Below are 21,060 nucleotides of genomic sequence, written 5' to 3' on the forward strand. Positions count from 1 at the left end.
GAGTAAAAACATAAAGACCTGTTTCACTGAAAACTGTATATGATCTTGGGCACAAGCAGCCTGCTTTGGGGTTCCCCTAAAAGAAGTCAACACAATGATCTCTATTTCTTCAGGCTACACCATGACTTTGGCTGTTTTGTTTGTATCACAGGCCCTGGTAGGAAGGAGTCTGTAGTACCTAGAAGAGCAGAGCAGGAGGAGGGGGCACCGGGAGAGAGGAGTGTCTGAGCAGATGAGGACCCCCCCACCCCCCTACCCCACCAACTAGGGGCTCTCAGAAAGCGGGAGGTATCCTCACTAAGGTGGTAGGCTTGGTAGGTAGGAGAACCAGGGATATTTGGTAATTGTTGCTCTATCTGACCCATTCGTTCTGAGGTCAATGAGTCTAAATGCTATTCATAATCAAACAGCTCTCATGCAATGATATGTTATTGGGTAATTTATATTGATGTGTGGAATCACACACTCTCCAAGCTAGAAGGAGGAACTACAGAACAGGAAATCTCCGTCTATGAATAACAAGTTTTTGAAAAAATTTCCCTGTGGACTGACATTTTTGCAAAATATGTACAAGTGAGTTACTGCAATAATAAAATAATGAAATAAAAAATATAAGCCCTGATTTTTATTAGATACAACAGACATCAAATTACTCTGCCAAGCTGTGCTCAACAGTTTCAATGAATACCTAACTGCAGACCCGCGATGAACAGGCCCTGTGGGCACTGCGCTGCGGACCATGCGTCCTGTACTTTTGTGGACTTCTCACCTGGTGCCACCGGGAAAAACTCCACCACCTGGCGGTCTTGCCTCTAGTCACACACATTAGTGAGTGGGATAAAGACACTGTGACACTGTGGGCATGCAGGAGAATGCCCTTGTTCTTTTTTTTTTTTTAAGATTTTAATTTATTTATCTTTAGAGGGGAAGGGAAGGAGAGAGAGGGAGAGAAATATCAATGTATGGTTGTCTGTCATGTGCCCCCTGCTGGGAAATGGCCTGCAACCCAGGCATGTGCCCTGAATGGGAATTGAACTGCGTTCCTTTGGTTCGCAGGCCCACGCTCAATCCACTGAGCTACAACAGCCAGGCCCTTGTTCTAAATAGATGTGTACAGAGTAAGATGTCTGCAACTAAATAAAGACGGTGGGAGAGAGGCAAAGGGAGAGTGGGGAGAAGTAGGAGGGGAAGAGACTGGAGAGAAGGAGAGGGAGACAGAGGGACGCAGCCTGCACAAATGGCAAAATGTTAGTAATTGATGAGTCTACACAGGTGTACAGGTGTTTATTATCCAATTCTTTCACATGATCAGAATTTGCAATTTAAAAAAATTTCCAATGATGGGAAGCACCTTTTTGTACAAAAAGCCAGTTCCAAGATAGCTCATTTTACTCTTCAATATGTGACTGCAGCTCCTGCCTTCATCTGCAGCTTCGACACCTGCTGCTACCACGTGTCTCATCTCCATTCGCTTGTCACTCTTTTCACCATATCTCCTGCACATGGCATACCTTTACAACATAACTTTAATCATACGACACCTTTTAAAATATATCTTGGTAGATGCCTGTCTTTCAAAGTCAAACTTTTCATTCAAGATTTTCTGCAATCTAATCTTTAACTTTTTTTTAGATTTCTATCTTCGCTTTCTCATATTTAACACAAAAAAATTTCATGCTTTTCCCTGTTATTGCTTCTCAGTTCTAGAATTTCCCCTCACACAGAATTCAATTCTATACACTCTTCAAGATCAAGCTCAAATTAAATAAGTTGAGATGTAGTTATATATCTTACCACACACATTGATTTAAATCCTACATTCTTCATGCAGTTTTCTTTGATTAATGGCCAAATGTTAATCCTAATGTCCAGGGCTTACCCCAGTGCCTGGCACATACATTTAATACAGTACGTACTTTCAGTTAAACTCTCCATCGCAGAGATGTTCAATTGGAGCGCCACAAGAATTTTTAAAACATCCAATACCTGACTGTTTAGTTGGGACACTGAACTCTTTTCCAGTAGATTGTCAGATATAAAAATGACAACAGCCAACACAACAATAGCCATCGGTGTGTGAATGAATCAAAATTATACCTACTTTTTTTCTGTCACATTAGCAAAAAATGACATATTTTTTAGTGTGCCACAGAATTTTATTAATTAGTTTATGTGTCATTAGATGAAAAAGGTTGAAAATCATTGCTCTGATAGTTCTTAAATTACAATACAGGATGATAATATATTCCTTGTCTATCTCAAAGAGTGGCTTTAAGGTTAAAATGTTTGAGGTTAGTATTTTGCATTGTACATGTCTGAAGGTATCTATAAACCATAATGCCTCATACTCTTGTTTACTCATTTATTTATTTATTTTGCTTTCCCTTGAAGCAACCCATGCAACATACAATAGCTGAGCCGAGGCCTAAGGCAGCAAACTCACTACTGGGGTAGTCAAGCTATTTGACGACTTTGCAAGACGTTTGTATGTAAGTGAGGATAATCTGTTTTAAAGCAATCAGTTCTCTGAACCTCACTTCCCTTAGGTAGCCATCCCTAAATTAGATCTGCCTGAAAATATGCCCCGAGGTCAGAGTGTAAGCTTCCCTGATTCCCAACTCTCCCTCCCTCCCCTATTTTAAAAAAGAATGGTGTAATTCTCCCCCAGCCCAAATCTTACTAAAAAAGTATATTACCTGGTGGGGAGAGGGTTGATGCAAAACTAACAGGACAAAGAAGAAGCAATTGATTGGAGAAAGAGAATAGGTTGACACATCCTCTTATTAAGTCTGGTGGTTTTCAGTTTTTATTTCAACAAAGTTGAAAGAGAACCTAGTGAGAGTTGTCCTTAAAAGTATTTTTTCTTTGTTAGCTCTTTATGTGATTTTTTTTGGCATATAATTTGGAAGGAGTTCAAAGAATGGCATTACTATAGCAAAACTCCATTCTCATTTACTTGTTTTCATCGACAAGATTTTCTCCATACTTATGTCTGTCCGTGGAATTGAAAACTTTTAATAGAATTGATGATGAACCCATTTTCATTCTGGAAATACTCACCCACTAATAAAATAAACTGGTTGCAAACAATTCACATAATTCCATCTCTGTAACATGCATCTCCAACAAAATTTTATTTTTATGTTTAATATTTACTTCCGAATATTTATGATATATTTATCATCTGAAAAAATAAGACAGTTTTATGATCACAGGTAGTTGAAAAACTACCCTTAAATTTCAATTTATATACATACACCTCGCTTTTGTTTACTAAAAGGAAATATAAGATAATCAATTAAACAGTTCAAAGATAAAATATATTATTAGGATAAACTCTGGAGGGGGCGTGAATACAAAAGTTTAGTTCCAGAAGATAAAGGATGAAAATTGACCAAGTATAAACGATTGTAGTTGAAAAAGTAGGTATTAGTGGTTAATAAATCTCTATGGTATTTAGAATTCATTGCCCACATGTTAAAAGGTGTGAGTTATAAAATATTTATAACGAGCTGGAAAAAAATGGAGATGTCACTTTAAACTGTATAAGGATGTCCAAAATTACTTTAAAGGACTCATGAGCCAAAAAGTTTGAAGACATAGAACATTAAAGATGTGCTTGCTCCGAGACTGTGATTTAACTATTTTCTGAGGGAGTCAAAGGCAGGTTAGAGTAAAACCTGTGGCTCAGTGTGGTGCATAAGGATTTAGTACCTTGCATTGTGTTACTTATTGTTACTCATTTTAATGGCCTCTCCTCGTAGATTGTAAGCTCTCAGAAGACCAGCGACTTGTTCGATTTCTGGCTCAGTGCCTGTCCACTGGGGACACTCCCCAAACACCCCCGGAATGAATGACTTTCTCGTGAGAACTCGGAGGGCTGTTAAAATCCCCGGCTGGCACTCAGGTTTTGGTTCTGCGTGTTGCGCCCGCTGAGAGGCCGGGGAAAGCGTGGGAAGGGCCGAAGGAAACTCTGAGTACTCTGCGGGAGGGGAAGGGAGGGGCGGGGCGGGGCGGGGCGGGGCGGAGGCCCTGCCGGGACCGTGGTAGGGGCTCGGCGCGGAATCCGCGGCGAGATGCCACTTCGCGTCTCCGCGCAGGCGCGCAGCTGTCTCCGCGTGAGTGCTGTCCCCGCGCGGGCTCCGTAGCGCGTGTGCAGGCTGACGCAGCTCCCGGGCCCTCCTCTTGCTCTGCAGCGGCGTTGGCGGAGTTTTGGGCGTTTGGGAGGGGGCGAGGGAGCCAGAGTCGAGAGAGGGAGGCGGTGGCGGCGGCCGGGAGGAGGAGGAGGAGCAGGCGCCGCCATGGCCGCCGCTATCACCGACATGGCCGACCTGGAGGAGCTCTCCCGCCTGAGCCCTCTGCCCCCCGGCAGCCCTGGCTCAGTGGCTCGTGGCAGGGCTGAGCCCCCGGACGAGGAGGAGGAGGAAGAGGAGGAAGAGGAAGAGGAGGCGGAGGCCGAGGCTGTGGCGGCGCTGCTACTGAACGGCGGTGGGGGCGGCGGAGGCGGCGGCGGAGTGGGGGGCGGCGAGGCAGAGACGATGTCGGAGCCAAGCCCCGAGAGCGCCAGCCAGGCTGGGGAGGATGAGGATGAAGACGAGGAGGAGGATGAGGAGGACGAGAGCAGCAGCAGCGGTGGTGGCGAGGAGGAGAGTAGCGCTGAGAGCCTGGTGGGCAGCAGCGGCGGGAGCAGCAGCGATGAGACTCGCTCGCTGAGCCCCGGTGCCGCCAGCAGTAGCAGCGGGGATGGGGACGGCAAGGAGGGCCTGGAGGAACCCAAGGGACCGCGGGGCAGCCAGGGCGGCGGCGGGGGCGGCAGCAGTAGCAGCAGCGTCGTCTCCAGCGGCGGCGACGAGGGCTACGGGACCGGGGGTGGTGGAAGCAGTGCGACCTCCGGGGGCCGGCGAGGCAGCTTGGAGATGTCGTCGGATGGGGAACCCCTCAGCCGCATGGACTCGGAGGACAGGTAGGTCCCCTGAAGCGTTTCCCTTCTCTTGCACTCCCGGGCCAAGGGGACTTTTTTTGCTGAGATCCCCCTGCTCCCCAATTCTCGGCCCCTCCCCCAGGCTCTCAACTCGGAAATCTCTCCCAGCCGCCCCGCCCCTCTGGCTGCGGATAGCGGCTTCAAACTCTCAAACCATTTTCCCCCCAACTCCCCTTTCCGCGCCCTCTTTCCCCTTGGCTCTGCAGTCCGTACAGACCTAAGGACAGCTCTAACTCGGAAACAACCCCCACAGTAGGCCCAGATCCTCTGTCGGAGCTGAAGAGGCCCTTGATGTACACACCTCAGTACACAAGGTTAGCTTCCACCGTGTTCGCGAACACTTGTCAGAACTAGAATTGACAAGTGTTTTCCAACATGGCTGGTCTCGCTTGGATTTAACAGAACTTCCCCGTTCAGGGAGGAGACCACCCCCCAACTATCACTCTTCTCTACTTAGGAAAGGCTGTTCTTTTATAATTAGTCAGTGTTTCCAGAATAACTCATGTGTGCTCGTTAGTAAGGTCTCCGAAATGATTTAAATAACTTTTGTTTGTTTTGTGTTCATATCTGAGAGAAAGTTTAAAACGAACAAATCATTGTAGAAAAGAAAAATGAATTGATGGCTTTTAAAATAACTTTGCGGAATGAAGTAGAGTTGGAATCGGAACAAAATACAGTCTTGAAGGTACAGCGTAGTATGTGGTTTAATATCTGTGTAGTAATGCTTCGATGTGAGAGGTATGATTTGAGATGATAGTATTTAAAGACATGTATTGGAGAGATCTCTGAAGGAATTAGCATTTTTCTGAAGTTCGTGGAGGTTGACAAATGCGTCTCATTTTTTGGGACATTAAAATTTTGCAGTAGTATGTTTCAGTTGTTATTGATCTCTGGAAAACTTCATACTTTAACTGGTTTTTAATGTACTTTAAAAAACTACTTAATGCATATTATACTGTTAAAATATAGTAGCATTTATTTTGTTAATAAATGTTTTGACGAGCAGTAGAATTTTCAACAATTGATAGTGACTTGGATTTTAAAGTTTTAAGTATTCTGAAGTGCTAGGAATTTTTGTTGTTAACTGATGAAAATGAACACTTTGGTTTAAATTGAACGTAGTTATATGGAATGCAGCGCCTAAATATTTGGGAGGTACAGTACTAGAATCTGACACTTAAATGTCTAGTTCAAACATCTGGGATGTGGTAAAATGGACTGTACGGACCTTAGAAAAAAATGTACTGAATTACGTAGGCATGGCAGGAAGGAGAATGCCTTTAAGAAAATTAAAAATTGATGTGAACTGTGCAATGAAGCATGTGTTATTTATCATTTTATTATATCCTCCATTGGTACTGGTAGATATTTGAAAGTTGATACAGTTTCCACAGTTTTCTTAGTGTACACACACACATTTACAAGTGTTTAGCACGTCACAATTTAAGTGTTCCAGTCATTTCATTCTCAGCTGTAGTGCAAGATAGGTATTATTGATATTTTCCATTTAACAGATGAAGAAGCAAGTTGAGTGTCTCCCTAAAACAGTAAGTATAGAATGGTAGTGGCGGAGCTGAACAAAGGTTCTTGCCTCCTGATATTTCCACTTCACAAGAGTTAGAATAATTCACCTTTAGTAACACGCTATGAGTCCGTTTTTATTGTTTCAGTTAGTGTCTGTCCCCTGCTTTCTTTTAGGAGACAATAAATTATTGGGCAAGTAATATTTTAGGAAGTGGAGTTTTGGCTTCATTTCATATTTATTAGATATTTACTTGAGTATCTAATTTTTGCATCATTATTCAGAGTGAGGAGTATGATATTTGTGCGACAAGTCCAAATAAGGTTAAAACTTGATAACTAAGCATACTTGGATTTCCTTAATGCTTAAGCATTAGAGACTACAAAATACTGTAGTCATTTTACCATTTCAGAGTAATTGATTTATCATTTGTATGAAAAGCCTCACATTCTAGAGAAACTGGTTGTGGTCTTGATAATCTTAAATCTGTAATGTCCCGTAATGCCCCTTGCTGCCCTTGGAGATTTCTTTTTTTAATTTTAAATTTGGAAAGGATTCATAATTCTTACCAACTGCTCTGCAGATTATACCAATCCATGTGGATTTTATGGATTGCTTTTTATGGTAGGAAGTCTTTATTTTTGTAACTGATGAAAGGATATTGTGGTTTTAAAGTGCTTTTAAAAAACTTGAGGCAATCCTATCACAACGATTTTATCGTACTCGGTTTCTTTAGGATGCCTGTACAGTTTTTTTCTGTCACTTTGAAATTAGATTGCATCTTTGAGTTTAACATATTTTTCAATTTGTTGAAATACCTTAAGTATTTTTCAACCATAGAGCTTCTTTTTAAGGGAGAATTAAACATGAAGTCTTAGATCTTAAAGCCGGTGATCCAAGGTGTGTCACTTTATGATCATGTATTGAAGTGTTGTATGGTGAAAACTTGACTAATTTATAAAATGATCAAATTACACTTGGTACAAAAAACAATGATTCAAAAGAATCATCGAATCATTTGAATAACCTCAGGAGAGAGTTATTCAAAACAAGTGTATTAATGTGTTTATTTTAGTGAATTTAAAAAACCTTCAAATTGATAGGTAATTTACTCTTGCTTTGGTTATACAGATAATTGAATTTTCTTGGGGAGAGGATATTTAGTGGTATAGGAACACTAAAAACTAGTTTCACTTTGACTCTAAGCTTAAGAGTTTTAGCACCCTTTAAGTTAGTTACAGAGGCTACGATTTTAGAATTTAAAATGCTTTAAAAATTTTTTAGATTACAAATTAGTTCTAGGTATTGAATCATTACCTGAAAAAAAAACTCTTTGGTTTTTACCTATGCGAGTCCCTAATAACAACCTCTATTTTGTGGTTGTCTCTTTTTTATATTTTGTACCCAGCGGCCCCCTACTAGTATATAAGCCATGACTTATTTAGAAAAAGCTAAGACCTCTTTCAGCCACTTTTATCAGCCTTTCTGGGTAAGTCTACTTGTCAAGTGAAAAGTGCATGTAAGGATGGAGTGATAGGGAAGGGTGTATAGTATGTATTTTAAATGCTCAGCAAAGGCCACAGGCCCTTACAGTTCTGTGAATCAAAATTTGGAATTTCATCCTTTTGGGTTGCAAACTTGGAGGTATAAGTAAGATTGCTTTGACAGTGGGAAAATAGACCTACATTGCCCAATTTCCCTAGATGGGGAAGATCTTTCTCTAGTATAGTGGCTAAACTTTTAAATCAGATTAATTCTGGAAGGCTGCATGTTGAGATTATTGTCAAGATTTATTAAGGATCTGTATGTTTGAGGCAATAAAATACTTTTATGTAAAGTAATACTTTACTCAATAAAACTTCTTACTATTTACCCCTTTCATCTCTGAAGCAGTCAGCTCTTTATAGTCTCTAGCATTCTTCTTTTTAGCTACCCTTTTGATCAAGTTTAGGGAAAGGCTTCTAATAGGTCTCAGTTTTCATGATAATTATAATTGTAATGAAACATTGTAATGCTTAGTTAAGGAAGATATGGCAACAGTAAAGAAACAAACAGATTTTAGGACTGAATATATATTGAGAGAGATTCTAAAGGGTTGTTTTACTTTAGGGAACATTGAAAGTAGCTACTTTGTTGGGTCAATTAGGGAATCCTGTGTGTATTTACTATGTATGTGCAGGACTCTTTAATGGACATTGTGGGAGACAGGAAGACAAAATGATTCCCTCTTAATCCATCTTGCATACTGCTGTGAGACTTAATGCTGAGGTGTAGGTTTTGCCATAGCTCCTGGCACAAAACTTCACTGATCTAATGTAAGCAAAGTTAGAGATTTCACCCCTTGCCTGTTGTTTTATTATTGTATAACATGATTGCTAAAATTCAGCAAATTAAAAGAACAAAGATATGTGCTTTTTAAAAAGACTTTATTTATTTTTAGAGAGAGGGGAAGGGAGGGAAAAAGAGGGAGAGAAACATCAGTGTGTGCTTGCCTCTTGTGTACCTCACACTGGGGACCTGGCCTGCTGCAACCCAGGCATGTGCCCAGACTGGGAATCGAACCGGCAACCACTTGGTTTGCAGGCCATTGCTCAGTCCACTGAGCCACACCAGCCAGGGCCGAACATTTGTTATAACATGTAGTTTCTGAGAGTCAAGAATGGAGAGGCCTAGCTTGGTGGCTCTGGCCTACAGTCTCATGAGGTTGCGGTGAAAATGTTGGCCAGCACCGCAGCCATTTGAAGGATTGATTGGGTCTAGGAACCCTTGCTTTTGGCAGGAGGTCTCAGGTAACTAACCAAGTCAGTATCTCCTAAGGGCTATTTGTGTGGCCTCAGGACATAGCTGGTTTCCCAGCGGAGCAAATAACCTGAGAGAGAGAGAGAGAGAGCGCGGGCAATGAAGAAGTCCAAGTGCCTTTTTACAATCTAAATAGACCTGCATACATTTTCATTGAGCAGATTTTTTCTCATTTTTTTCATTAATGCTCTGATATACAATAATTGCTTCAAGAAGATTTTAAAGGTTGTACCTACTTTTAGAAAGAGGGGAAAGGAGGGAGCAAGAGAGAAAAACACCAATAGGGTTGCCTCTCCTGAGCCCCCAGCTGGGGACCTGGCTGGTAACCCTGGCACGTGACATAACTGGGAGTAGAACTGGTGACCTTTTAGTTTGCAGGACGACGCCCAACCCGCTGAGCCACACCAGCCAGGGCTAATTGCTTCAGATTTTTGATGACTGAGACAGCCTTTCAAAACCAGTCAAAATGCCACAATGAATCCTTTTCTGGCTTTTAAAACTTGGCTTTAATTTTTTCTTCTTTTTAATTTGTATTCTCTATTTTTCTGTTCCTTTTATGGTTCCATTCTATAGCTGGAGGGATGTAGAATATTAATATAAAGAGCCTGTAATCTGGAGACAGAGGGCACAGTTCAGATTTAGTCTTGACTTTATTATAATTTTAAGTAATTATCTTTGAGCCTTAGCTCCTCGGCTGCAAAACAGGGTTAGCTTTTACAATTCTATGGTCCATATGAATTTCTCTGTACTACTCCTGTGAACTGCCGTGAAGAATCATGTTATTTGAATGCTTGCGTTATCCTTTTGCTTGTAGAACAGTACATTTTTTGAGAGCACAGACTGTTAGCTTGTTTAGAACTTTGCAGTATTTAACATAGTCCCTTGGATAGGGTGAATACTCAATTACTGGATATATATTGAAATACCAAGAATATAATTTCTATAAAGGAAACTAAATTAGGGCCAGCAATTGGTGCCCTTGATTGGATCATTTATTCTATCTGGTATTGAGGAGTTTAAGGAGAGCTTTGCATGTGAGGTTGTATACAAAATTAAATACAGGTATTTCTCTGAGAAGATGTCAGCAACTTTTATCAGATTTTCAAGAGTTGGTCTAAGAACTACCTATTTAGAGGATATACAGAGGAGCATAATAGATGTCAAAAAGATTGGACAACTCCAAAGAGAAAAGTTTCCATAAAAACCATATTTTAAAACAATATGGAAATCTGAACCAGATAGTTGCCAGAGGGTTTTATAAAAGCCATTGTTAGAAGCACTTACTGTTTTACTGTATAAAAGTGCTTCATGTTTTATTGAAGTTATGTGGAAAATTTGAAGTTGGAGAAAGTACAGGGAGAGTAGTAGTTAAGAGTGAGATATAAGTCAGAATGCTTGGATTTCAAATTTACTTAATCTGGGTGACCATGGGACAGTTACTTAAGTTATTTAATGTCTTAACTGCTATTTCAAGTTTCTCATCTGCAAAAGGGGGGCAGTAATAGTTCCTTTCCTGTAAGATTGTTGTGGGGGTTACATGTAGAGTATTTCACACATAATTGATTACGCATTTACTATGTGGTAGGTATTTATTTCACAGATGTACATAGAACCTCCATTTTGTGCCAGGTACTGTTCTAGAAGCTGGGTTTACAGCAGTAAATAAAACAAATCATCTGACCTCCTGGGTGGGAGAGACAGGCTGCACAAATGAACTGGTAATAGGTAGTAATGATCTGCTGCTGTTGTGAAGCAGTATAAGGTCTGAAATGCCAAAAAGTAGCATACCCACTGTTAAACGAGTGGCAAGTATCTGTGAGTGCGTGCCACAGAAACTTGCAAAAGGGTGTGCTTGATCCAAATACTTCACCCAAGAAAATCTGTGTTAATCAATTGTTCTAAACATATACAGGGCGGAGCAAGAGTAGGGTTACAGTTGTATGTGAAACAGTTCATTCTTGTACTATTTGTTATTGTATTATTTTCCATAGGAACAATTGTAAATGTACTTTTGCTCCCCCTGTGTATATGTTCTGTAGTTGATCTAAAAGGCCTTGTAATATCTTTTATTTTTAATAGTTTTTAATATGTAAGCGAAGCTGCTGATCTATTAGTAAAAAGCCAAGTATCTGTGAGGTATGTTTTCTAGTAATGGTGATGGATTTGCAGTTATTTAACTATACCTGTTAAGTTTGTTTTTAGGACTAGTAGTTTGCATTTGTGAAAATAATAGTTGTATTGACCTTAGAACTAAGTGGACAATTTAGGGCATGGATAGGAAATCAGATTTGTATTTTATGTTTAAAAATCATGGTTACCATTGTTCCCTGTTCAGTGATAAGAAAGAAATGTGATGGTACCTCTCCAGATACTAAGTTTTTAAAAAGAAGACTAAAAAATAGGATTCTGTTATTTACTAGTTTATTTGTAAATTTGTGACACAGTACTTTAAAATTAAAATGGGAGAGTATTGTAATGAATGACTAAAGTTTTGGTGGGAGTGCGGAAGTGGATTTTATGGTTAAGAGAGTGACAAAGAGAAATTTCTAGAAAGCCTAAATGAAACATGAAGGAAAGAGCATAGTATACTCTGGAGACTTTTCTGCCTAGATCAGAGAATGTGTGTTGGAACTGTGAAATAAAGAATTAATGGCCAAAGGGGGACCTTTCACACCAACACAGGTGCATGTGTTTCTCAGTGCTCAGTGTAGGTTTGTGGATTAGATTCTTTTGCCTCTCTGCTGTTTCTGTCTTTTGTTGCTCATAGTCATGTTTTTTCAGGCAAACTATTCCTGATTCTTTATTAGATAAATTGCTAGCACTCTTTAAGTTCTTCTTTGTCCTTATTACAATTTGAATAATTATTTCAGTCTTTCCATCCTGCTATAATGTATGCTCCCTGAGAATCAGAACTGTGTCTGTTTTGATCATCGCTCTGTCTGCAGTACGTGGCACAATGCTTGACATTTATTTTAGGTATTCTTAAATATATTTCGGGTGGATGATGAAACTTGTGAAACAGGAAAGTTAATTATATGTGGCAAAAGTAGAGAAGGAAGGTTGAGCTGGGAGACCGATTAAGAGGTTAGAGGAACAGTGCAGGTGTTAAATGAAGAGACTTGAGCTAGGGAAGAACTTGGCAGGGGGGGGGGGAGTGGGGGTGCGGGGCGGGGAAGCTATGACTTTTAGTCATAGGAAAGTTTTAGGAAACTGAGTCAAAGGAAAGAAAAGCTAATTTCCTAAGCTGTCTCTAAGACAAATCCTCAGACTATCTCTGAGTAAATATTTCACTCAGACTGTTTCTGAGTAAAAATTTTTTTTCTTGGGGATTTAATGGTACCAATATGGTACCCTTTTTTTCCAGACCCATCTATTACTGAAATAACTAAAGAAACATTGGGTAATGAAAGAACCTGAACCTTAAGTCAGAAAGACTTGGGCTGTTTATTTTTTATTTTTAAATACTCACCCAAAGGTAAGTTTTTATTGATTTTAGAGAGAGAGGCAGGAGGAGTAGAGAAGGAAATACTGATTGCTTGCCTGCCCACATGCAGCTGGCAGGGGGATGGAACCACAACCTTTTTGGTGTACAAGATGGTGCTCCAGCTAACTGAGCCGCCCGGCCCAGGGAAGACTTGGGTTATTTTAATTTCTCAGAAATGTTACTGTAAAATAGGAGAAATATCTTAGTGTTATGAATAAGTGAGATGGAGTGAAAGGGCCTAGGGCTGTATTTAATTCAGAGTCACCCTCCTATTTCTCATGCATAGACTTGTGAAAAGAATAGTGGGAATAAGTAATCAATATTGTAGTACTGGTTCTACTAGATCCTGCCTGCAGGAAATTTGGCAGATCATTTCATATCTCTGAACTTCAGATTCTTTTTCTTAAAAATGAGGGGTTTTGACTAAACAGTAGAATTTGGAGCTATGCTTTAGACAAACCCAGAATATTGCACATTTAGCTTTGGCATATTCAGAGTTTCAAAGATACTTGAGTTCAGAAATCACTGGAATCTAATTTATATTGATGGTCTTCTCTGGGCTATAACACTTTAAAGATTAAAATCAGGTTCTATTTATACTTCCAGTGCATACTGCTTACACTCATCTATTACACTGCCTATGTTAATTCACTAACTCCGTAGTTGGTTGACTTCAGCTGAATGTCGATGTACTTGATACATACGTATTCTTTCTCACTGCCATTAGCATGGCTGCATGAAACAAGGAAAACCATTCTTTGCTTTATGTGTTCCCCTAATTTTTTAAAACGTATGTGGAAACATTTGAAAAAAGTTGTGATTATTTGAATAATTTTAAAAAGCAGGCTTCCCCAACAAAGAATTTGCATATTATTTTAGGAGAAAACTACTATCTACTTTGCTTAAGACTCAGATTCAGGAGCTTATTGACAGGATTTCAAGAAGTGCCGTTCATTGCATCCTCACCAACAAGCAGTGAGGTGAGGAAGCACACCGAGACTGTGACTTGCTCGAGTTACACAGCTCCTTGAGTGTGTGCCGTTCTGGCTCTGATTGTGTGGTCTCAGCTGCTGGACTGCCTTTGTGACTGTTTTAACAACCTTAACTGGGGAAGGTCATTAAAATCATATAAATAAGTAGCTATTTAAATTTTTAACCTTTCTCTTTTGCAAATTATTTATGTATATGACCTATTTTTATTTCCAGTATTTATACACACATAGATTATAGCCTAGACCCCTCTTAAGACAGAACTACAGACGTTCATTTTTAAGTGTTGTAGTTATTTAGTCTTAAGGGGAATAAAAAGTCTTTATTGACATTTTACTTTTGGAACACTTTTTGAAGTCCCTGACTTGCTTTTTTCTTTTCATTTATATTTTGAGATTCTAGAAAGATGAAGTGTTTCTAATTCAAGAAAACACATAGAAGGGTATTAGTATATCTCAGTAAGTACATTTGCTAGTTTGTTTCTAAATTAGAAAAATTTTTGCCATTGCTTTCTGTAAATATCTGTTAAGGTACTGAGAGTGAATGAATCAGCAGTAGACTTTTTGGTGCTTTCAATTCATGTTGGCAGTCGTTTGAACAAGTCTTAAGGTGCTGAGCCTGCTGCAGTCATTAAAAAATTTTTTTCACCTTCACCCAAGGACATGCTTACTGATTTTAGAGAGAGAGAAGGGAGGGGAGGCGGGGAGGGGGAAGGAGAGAGAGGGGGGGAGGAACAAACATTGATGCAAGAGAGAGACGTTGATCAGAGAAACATCAATTGGTTGCTGGGATTGAACCTGAAACCTAGGCATGTGCCTTGATTAGGAATTGACCATGACCTTTGGGTTTACAGGAGGATGCTCCAGTCAACTGAGCTACACTAGCCAGAGCTCCTGTAGTTGTTTTTGTTGGAAATATTTTTATAATTTAACACTAACTTTAAAAAAACAGTGAATATGTTTTTTGCTTCCATATAAAATGGGAGTTGTGCCCCTCCCCCCCAGCTGCCACTAAGGTCCTCCCTGCTTCCCAGGAAGCTAAGGGTGGGTTGGGGTGAGGCCCTTACTTCGCTCAGCAAGTGCACCACTCCTGGCAGCGCTGGCCCAGCACTCGCCCACACCTTGGCCTCCCTTAGAGTTGCCTGCAGCTCACCTGCATCTCCTCAGCCCTTATCCTGCACTATGGTGAGGTGATGGTGAGGGAGGATAAGATCAGTGCCCTCATTAAAGCAGCTGGTGTAAACGTTGAATCTTTCCAGCCAGGCTTGTTTGCAAAGGCCCTGGCCAATGTCAACACTGGGAGCCTCCTCTTCAGCGAAGAGGCTGGAGGACCTGCCCCAGCAGCGAGTCCTGCACCAGCAGGAGACCCCGCCCCTCCACCACAGTTGCCCCAGCTGAGGAGAAGACAGTGGAAGCAAAGAAAGAAGAATCCGAGGAGTCTGATGATGACATGAGCTTCAGTCTTTTTGGTTAAACATGTTTGGTAACACATTCAATGAAAAGCTAAACTCTATTAAAAAATTAGGAGAGTTGCTTTTCATAGCACACTTTTTTTTAACATGCCATTTTTGCATATAGGCATTTTTTCTGCAAATCTTTTTAAGAAGGTAAAAGGTCATTCCTTGTATATAGTGTAATTGTATTGAAGTAAAATGTTTCTAGTATTACAGTCTTTTTGAAGATAATTGCTTGCCGATCTGTTAAGCTGAATGAAAAATGTGGGTGGAGTTATCTTAAAGGGCAATAGACTAGAGATGAGAAACAAATTTAAAATAATGTACACAGTGCATAGTGGTGGCGGAAGAATGCAACCTACTTGTTTTCCACAGGCCCGCTTTCATCACTGTTGCATAAAGTCCCCTTTGGCCAATTTAGTGAATGCTGCTGGGTCTTGGGGGAAGATCTTAGGTCTTTATTACAGAAATAATTGTGGTGATAAAGTGGTCTTTCTTGATTAGAAAAATCCATTTTACTTTTTAAAATTACAGTGATAATGGTTTGGAATTACAGTAATAATAATATTTTGGTTTTGACTAATGATTTTTAGTGTGCCTCCAATTGATTTTGATGATTATCTAATGCGACAAAGCCACATATTTTACTTGCCTTAAAAATAATACTTTTGTCACTAAAAACTGTTTGAACATATGATGTGCAACACACTAGCTAGGTTACTCTAAATGAGATGTTTATAGGTGATTCATAGTATAGACAACCAGGTCATAAGGAAGCAGAATTCCTTCCACCTTAGTTGAGTAGGAAGGGCCTTGGGGAAATTTGACTTGTGTGTATATAATACATGTAATAAAGTAGGCGTGTTCTCTTTACTTTTTTTCCCCCTAATTATTTTCCAGTTTAAAGACCTAAAATCCTATAGCACCACAGCATTTTGGAAGACAAAACCAGTTGGTCATACAGAAGTCTGATGTGACCTTAAATTCCTTAATCTCATTTAAAACCAATTTAATAAATTAATTATATTCTTCATAAATAAAAACTAAAGTGACTGCTTCTTTGTCTCTGAAATGAATATTTGGAGTTGGATTTTATCTTGACACTATTCGGCTCAAGACCTATTTCAGTTGTAAGTTTGGGACAAGTTCTACCTCAGGGTAGTGTCGCTTTCTATGACTGACCTTGAATTAATTTTTTATGAGGCTAAATGACTTGTAGGAGTCATATTTAATAGTTTATTTTGTTAGTAAAACTATTTGCCCAGATAAGTCAAATTATATGTAAATGCTAAATATCGTTTTTAACATTGTTTTGTACATTGGTGTGCAAAAGCAAAGAAAAAATTTCTTGTGTGGCATACCAGATGAAGTTGAGTGCCAGTTATTTTGATGTGTGATATTGGCTGCATTTCAGTGTTTCTTAAATACCCACATTTATAAATGTGGCAGTTAAACTTTTTGGCATTACTGAGTTGTTCTTGCATGACTTTGGGCAAGTCTAATAATTTTTATGTCTCAGTCTCTGTCATCTCACTTGGTTGTCATAAGCATTAAATGAGTTAGTGCGTGTCAAGGATCGTTCTAGTCAGTATGGCTGCATGACGGTCGACTCTGACATGAAATGTTCAAAACAATGGTTTCGCTTACAGCTCTACAATCTGAGCAGGGTTTGGCCTGGTTAGATCATTCCTGCTTCACTTGGTGACAGCTTGGAGCAGTGTAAAGGCTGGAGACTGCAGTCACCAGAAGACTCACTAATGTATCTGTCATCTCTGTGGCTGCTGGGCTGAGAAGACTCCAACAGCTGGGCACTAGCGCAGCTGTGGCTCCCCTGCATCTCTCTTTGTCTCCGTGTACTTTGTTTACAGGATCTCTTCTGCCTGCTGGCTTCAGAGGAGTCATATTGCTTTACATGGTAGTTCAGGGCCCCCAAACTGTGTGTTCTGAGAGACAGCCAGGCCGAAGCTGTATTGTCTTTTTGACTTAGCCTTAGAAATCTGGTAGCACCATAACCTCTGTAGTGGTCTCTGGCCTGCTCTGATTCAAGGTGAGGCAATATCAAACTCCCTTTGATGCCACATTGTAAGATGTGGGAGGGTGTAAATTACTGGTGTAGCTATCTTCAGAAAATAGTCTTACCCAAGCACATAGAACAACTCAGAACTTACAACAAATAGTAAGCTGCTATGATATAAACTGGGAGGTCAGCCCAGAGTGGTGTAGCTTAGAGGGTTGGACGTGGTCCTGCAAACTGAAAGGTCAAACAAAGGTCATGGGTTCTGTTCTGGGTCAGGGCACTTGCCTGGGTTGTAGACCAGGTCCCCAGTTGAGGGTGCAAGAAGCAACCAATAAGTGTTTCTCTGCCTTTCTTCCTTCCCCTCTCTCTAAAAATAAATAAATATTTAAAAAAAAGAACAGAAAGTCAGGTTAAGAGTGTTTTTTGTGATACACATTTTGATGTAGTAAGTTACATAATCCTACTTTTTCCTTAAGAGAAAGTCATAAAATGTAATGGGTAGGCAGTTTATAGTTTTCTTTTTTTAAAAAAATATTTTACTTACTTATTTTTAAAAAATAAATAAGTAAGAGGGAGAAAGAGAGGGAGAGGAACATCAGTGTGTGGTTGCTTTTCACTCACCCTCCACTGGGGACCTGGCCTGCAACCCAGGCACGTGCCCCGATGGGGAATTGAACCTGCAACCCTTTGGTTCTCAGGCCCACGCTCAATCCACTGAGCCATACCAGCCAGGGCTATAGTTTTCTTAAAAGAACCTCTTTCTTTTAATGGTTAAGTTTTAGCTTTTAATTCCTTTGCCAATACCTAGAATAAAGAGCAGGGCACAAGATGATATTGTCCACTTCAACAGATGGGTATGAGAATGGTGTGGATAACTCAGGTGAAGAGTTTCACACTCAGAAGTGTAGAATATCTGGTATGCAACTTCAGACTTTTTAAAAATATAAAATCCTCTTAAGTGCTTTCCGCTGTTTTGAATTTTAACCTTGAATAATTTTGATTGTAAGTATATGGGAGAGACAGAATAAACTTCTGAGTAGAGAGAGACAGTTTTTAATGGATGAAAGGAACATTGCCTGTTAGCCAAAAAACAGCCTACCTTGTTACATGGTTAGATTAGGACTCTCCTGTGTGTGGTTATTTTGTTTCCCTACAATTTGATAAATACTTTGAAAACTATACATAGTGTACTTACTTCTGTCACAGGCTTATAATCAATTACAAAGCTAATTTTATAATACCCTGTTAAATGTTCCTTGGACCAGCAGGGTTACTCTCCCCTTATTTCATGACACTTTCTTCATTCTGTATGGAAGACTGTGTTCCTATTTTTGAAGATTTATTTGTTTTTAGAGAGAGGGGAAGGGAGGAAGAAAAAGTGGGAGAGAAACATTGATTGGCTCCCTGTCACACACACCTCAACCAGGGACTGAGCCTGTAACCCAGGCATTTGCACTGACCAGGAATTGAACCGGCAACCTTGCCCTTTTCAGGTCCATGCCCAACCATGCCCACCAGTTACGGCAACCATATTCCATTCTTAAACCATTAGAATTATAGAGTATTTGTTTTTATAATAATTAAGATACAAATTATGAACTGAAGACTTCCCAAAGGTTATGCTTTTCATTGATAGAACAAAATAAAACAACCTGCTCCATTAGAGATTAGGGAGGGTCTTTGGTGGAATCTGATCCGTAACTTCCAGATCCTGAAGAAAGTGGTTAGATGCCGTGCTGGTACTATTTTCCTACTACCTTCTTTGTTTATGGTACATTTTATTCTTTCTCCCACTTTATATATAAGGTTGCTCAGTGGTTTGTAAACTTTTACTATGAAAATGCTATCAGTTTCATAGTAGTTTGGCAATTTCTAGGTCTGTGGCTGAGAAAATAAACAATCTAAAAACAATTTATAGACTTTGAAAGTCAGTAAAACTTTTTCCCAAATGAAAATTTATATGGAATGCCAATGCAGAAGACACATTATAATGGTATTTTATTAGTATTTTTATAGGTTTAAAAATTTTATATTAATTTATAAAGTCATTCAGAAGAATAAAGCATTTAGGTGAATTTAGATTTTATTTATTTTTTAGAGAGAAGGGAAGGGAGGAAAAGAAACATGGATATGTGAGAGGAGGTTACCTCTTGCATGTCTCCAGTTCGGGGGGGACCTGGCCTACAACCCAGACTGTGTTGTGCCTTGACTGGGAATCGAACTGGCAACTTTTGGATTGCAGGCCAGCACTCAGTGCACTGAGCCACACCAGCCAGGGCTCAGCTCTCCTTTAAAGTTAGACATTTCATTAGCCTAGAAATAATTTCAAAGCAGGGGGAAGGAGAGAAAGACCAAGAAAAATCCACAGCACAAACAAATGTCCTCACAGCTGAAAATACTGCAGATAAAGTTGTCTGCCCATTTGACCTCAGAATGGATTTCTCTCAGAATAAAATAAAAATATGTCGGGTCAGAAGCCTACTTTTCTATTCAAGAGACATTTAATCTTTGCTTCATATATAGGCTTTGCTCCATATATAGAACAGGGGTTCTTAAACATTTTGCTGTTAATACTTGGCTTTCTTAAATATTGAGAAATATGATTTATATAGCAATAAAGCTGTTAAAAAGTTATTGAAGAATCTAAAGAACTTTTGTTATGTTGGTTATGTTTATCACTATAATGGGATCAGAAATTGAAAGAAACCAAGACCTTTTAAAAACATTAATTAATTTAAAAATTATATGTAACCTAAACAGCATTCTTTTTAATGTAAAAATAACTTTTCAATTAAAGATATAGAAGTGACATTGTTTTATATTTAATGCCTTTAAGGTCTGGATTAATCGTGGTTTAATAGCTAGTTTCATGTGTATATGAAAATGCTTCTCCATTCTGTCTGTTGCTGTGAATTAGGTTGCTTGAACTTTGTGAAGAAAATTTGGCCCCATACAGATATTTAGTAGGGAAGGAAGGAGTATTTTAATAGCCATTTCAGATAATTTTGTGGCTGTTTGATAATGTGCCAAACCTTGACAAGGGATAACTGCAATGTGAAATCTGAAATGATAATGATTTTTTTCTTCTTTTGTTAAACTGAGACCATGGTCTTTTCCTTCTTCATGATAACATAGCATCCGTGTATTATTTCCTCTGCTCCTGTATCTTGTCATTTAGCAAGTGTTGTTGTTTTTTTTTTAAGATTTTACTTATTTTTAGAGAGGGGAAAGGAGGGACAAAGAGAGGAAGAGAAACATCAGCGTGTGGTTGCCTTTCACATGCCTCCTACAGGGGACCTGGCCCAAAACCCAGGCATGTTCCCTGACTGAGAATTGAACCAGCCACCCTTTGGAACAGAGGCTGGCACTCAGTCCACTGAGCCACACCAGTCAGGGCAGCAAGCGGATCTTTACTTCTCAGTGTTGGCATCCTTTTCAGCCATGACCAAATCCACCAAGCAGATGTTTGGCTTGGCAGTAATTTGAATTCTTAAAGAAGTGGCTATTCTTGTATGTTTGAATGAGTTGGCCTTTAGTTGGTTTCCTAAGGGAAACTGTTTCTGTAAATTCTGTATAGTTAGTTACTGTAGACGTTGGGGTAGAAAACTCTGATCTGCCAAATGGTTTCTTAACAAGGTCCACGGAAAAGTGGAGAAAGGGGATATTTAGGAAAGGATGTGAAAAAATCTCATGTCCTTTCCTAAATATTTCATTGGATTCTCTAACAGTGTGTGTGCATATGTGTTTATTTTTTGAAACTTAACGTGTTTTCTGTTGTCAGTGTGTGTGTGTGTGTGTGCGCAAATGCTTTAGT

The 21,060-nt window shown here is 39.6% G+C and overlaps 1 protein-coding gene and 1 pseudogene across 4 annotated transcripts in view; both read left to right on the top strand.

The window, feature by feature from the left end:
• Positions 1-4,105: 4,105 nt before the first annotated feature.
• The window catches only part of AEBP2 (AE binding protein 2), a 66,669-nt gene continuing 49,714 nt past the window's right edge, over positions 4,106-21,060 (top strand). For 3 of the 4 annotated variants that reach the window (XR_008390937.1, XM_037136573.2, XM_037136572.2), the window contains exon 1: positions 4,108-4,963. Coding sequence is in view for 3 of the 4 variants with exons in the window: in XM_037136573.2 (XP_036992468.1) it covers positions 4,302-4,963 (662 nt within the window). In the remaining variant the exon portion in view is untranslated. Of the gene's footprint in view, positions 4,964-5,196; positions 5,296-21,060 lie in introns of all 4 variants that reach the window. The other variant, XM_053661726.1, reaches the window with a different exon arrangement.
• LOC119042808 (60S acidic ribosomal protein P1-like) lies at positions 7,936-15,315 on the top strand (annotated as a pseudogene).

Source organism: Artibeus jamaicensis, unplaced genomic scaffold (assembly GCF_021234435.1).
Source record: "Artibeus jamaicensis isolate MK-2021 breed Jamaican fruit bat unplaced genomic scaffold, CSHL_Jam_final contig_233, whole genome shotgun sequence".
Lineage (NCBI taxonomy): Eukaryota > Metazoa > Chordata > Mammalia > Chiroptera > Phyllostomidae > Artibeus > Artibeus jamaicensis.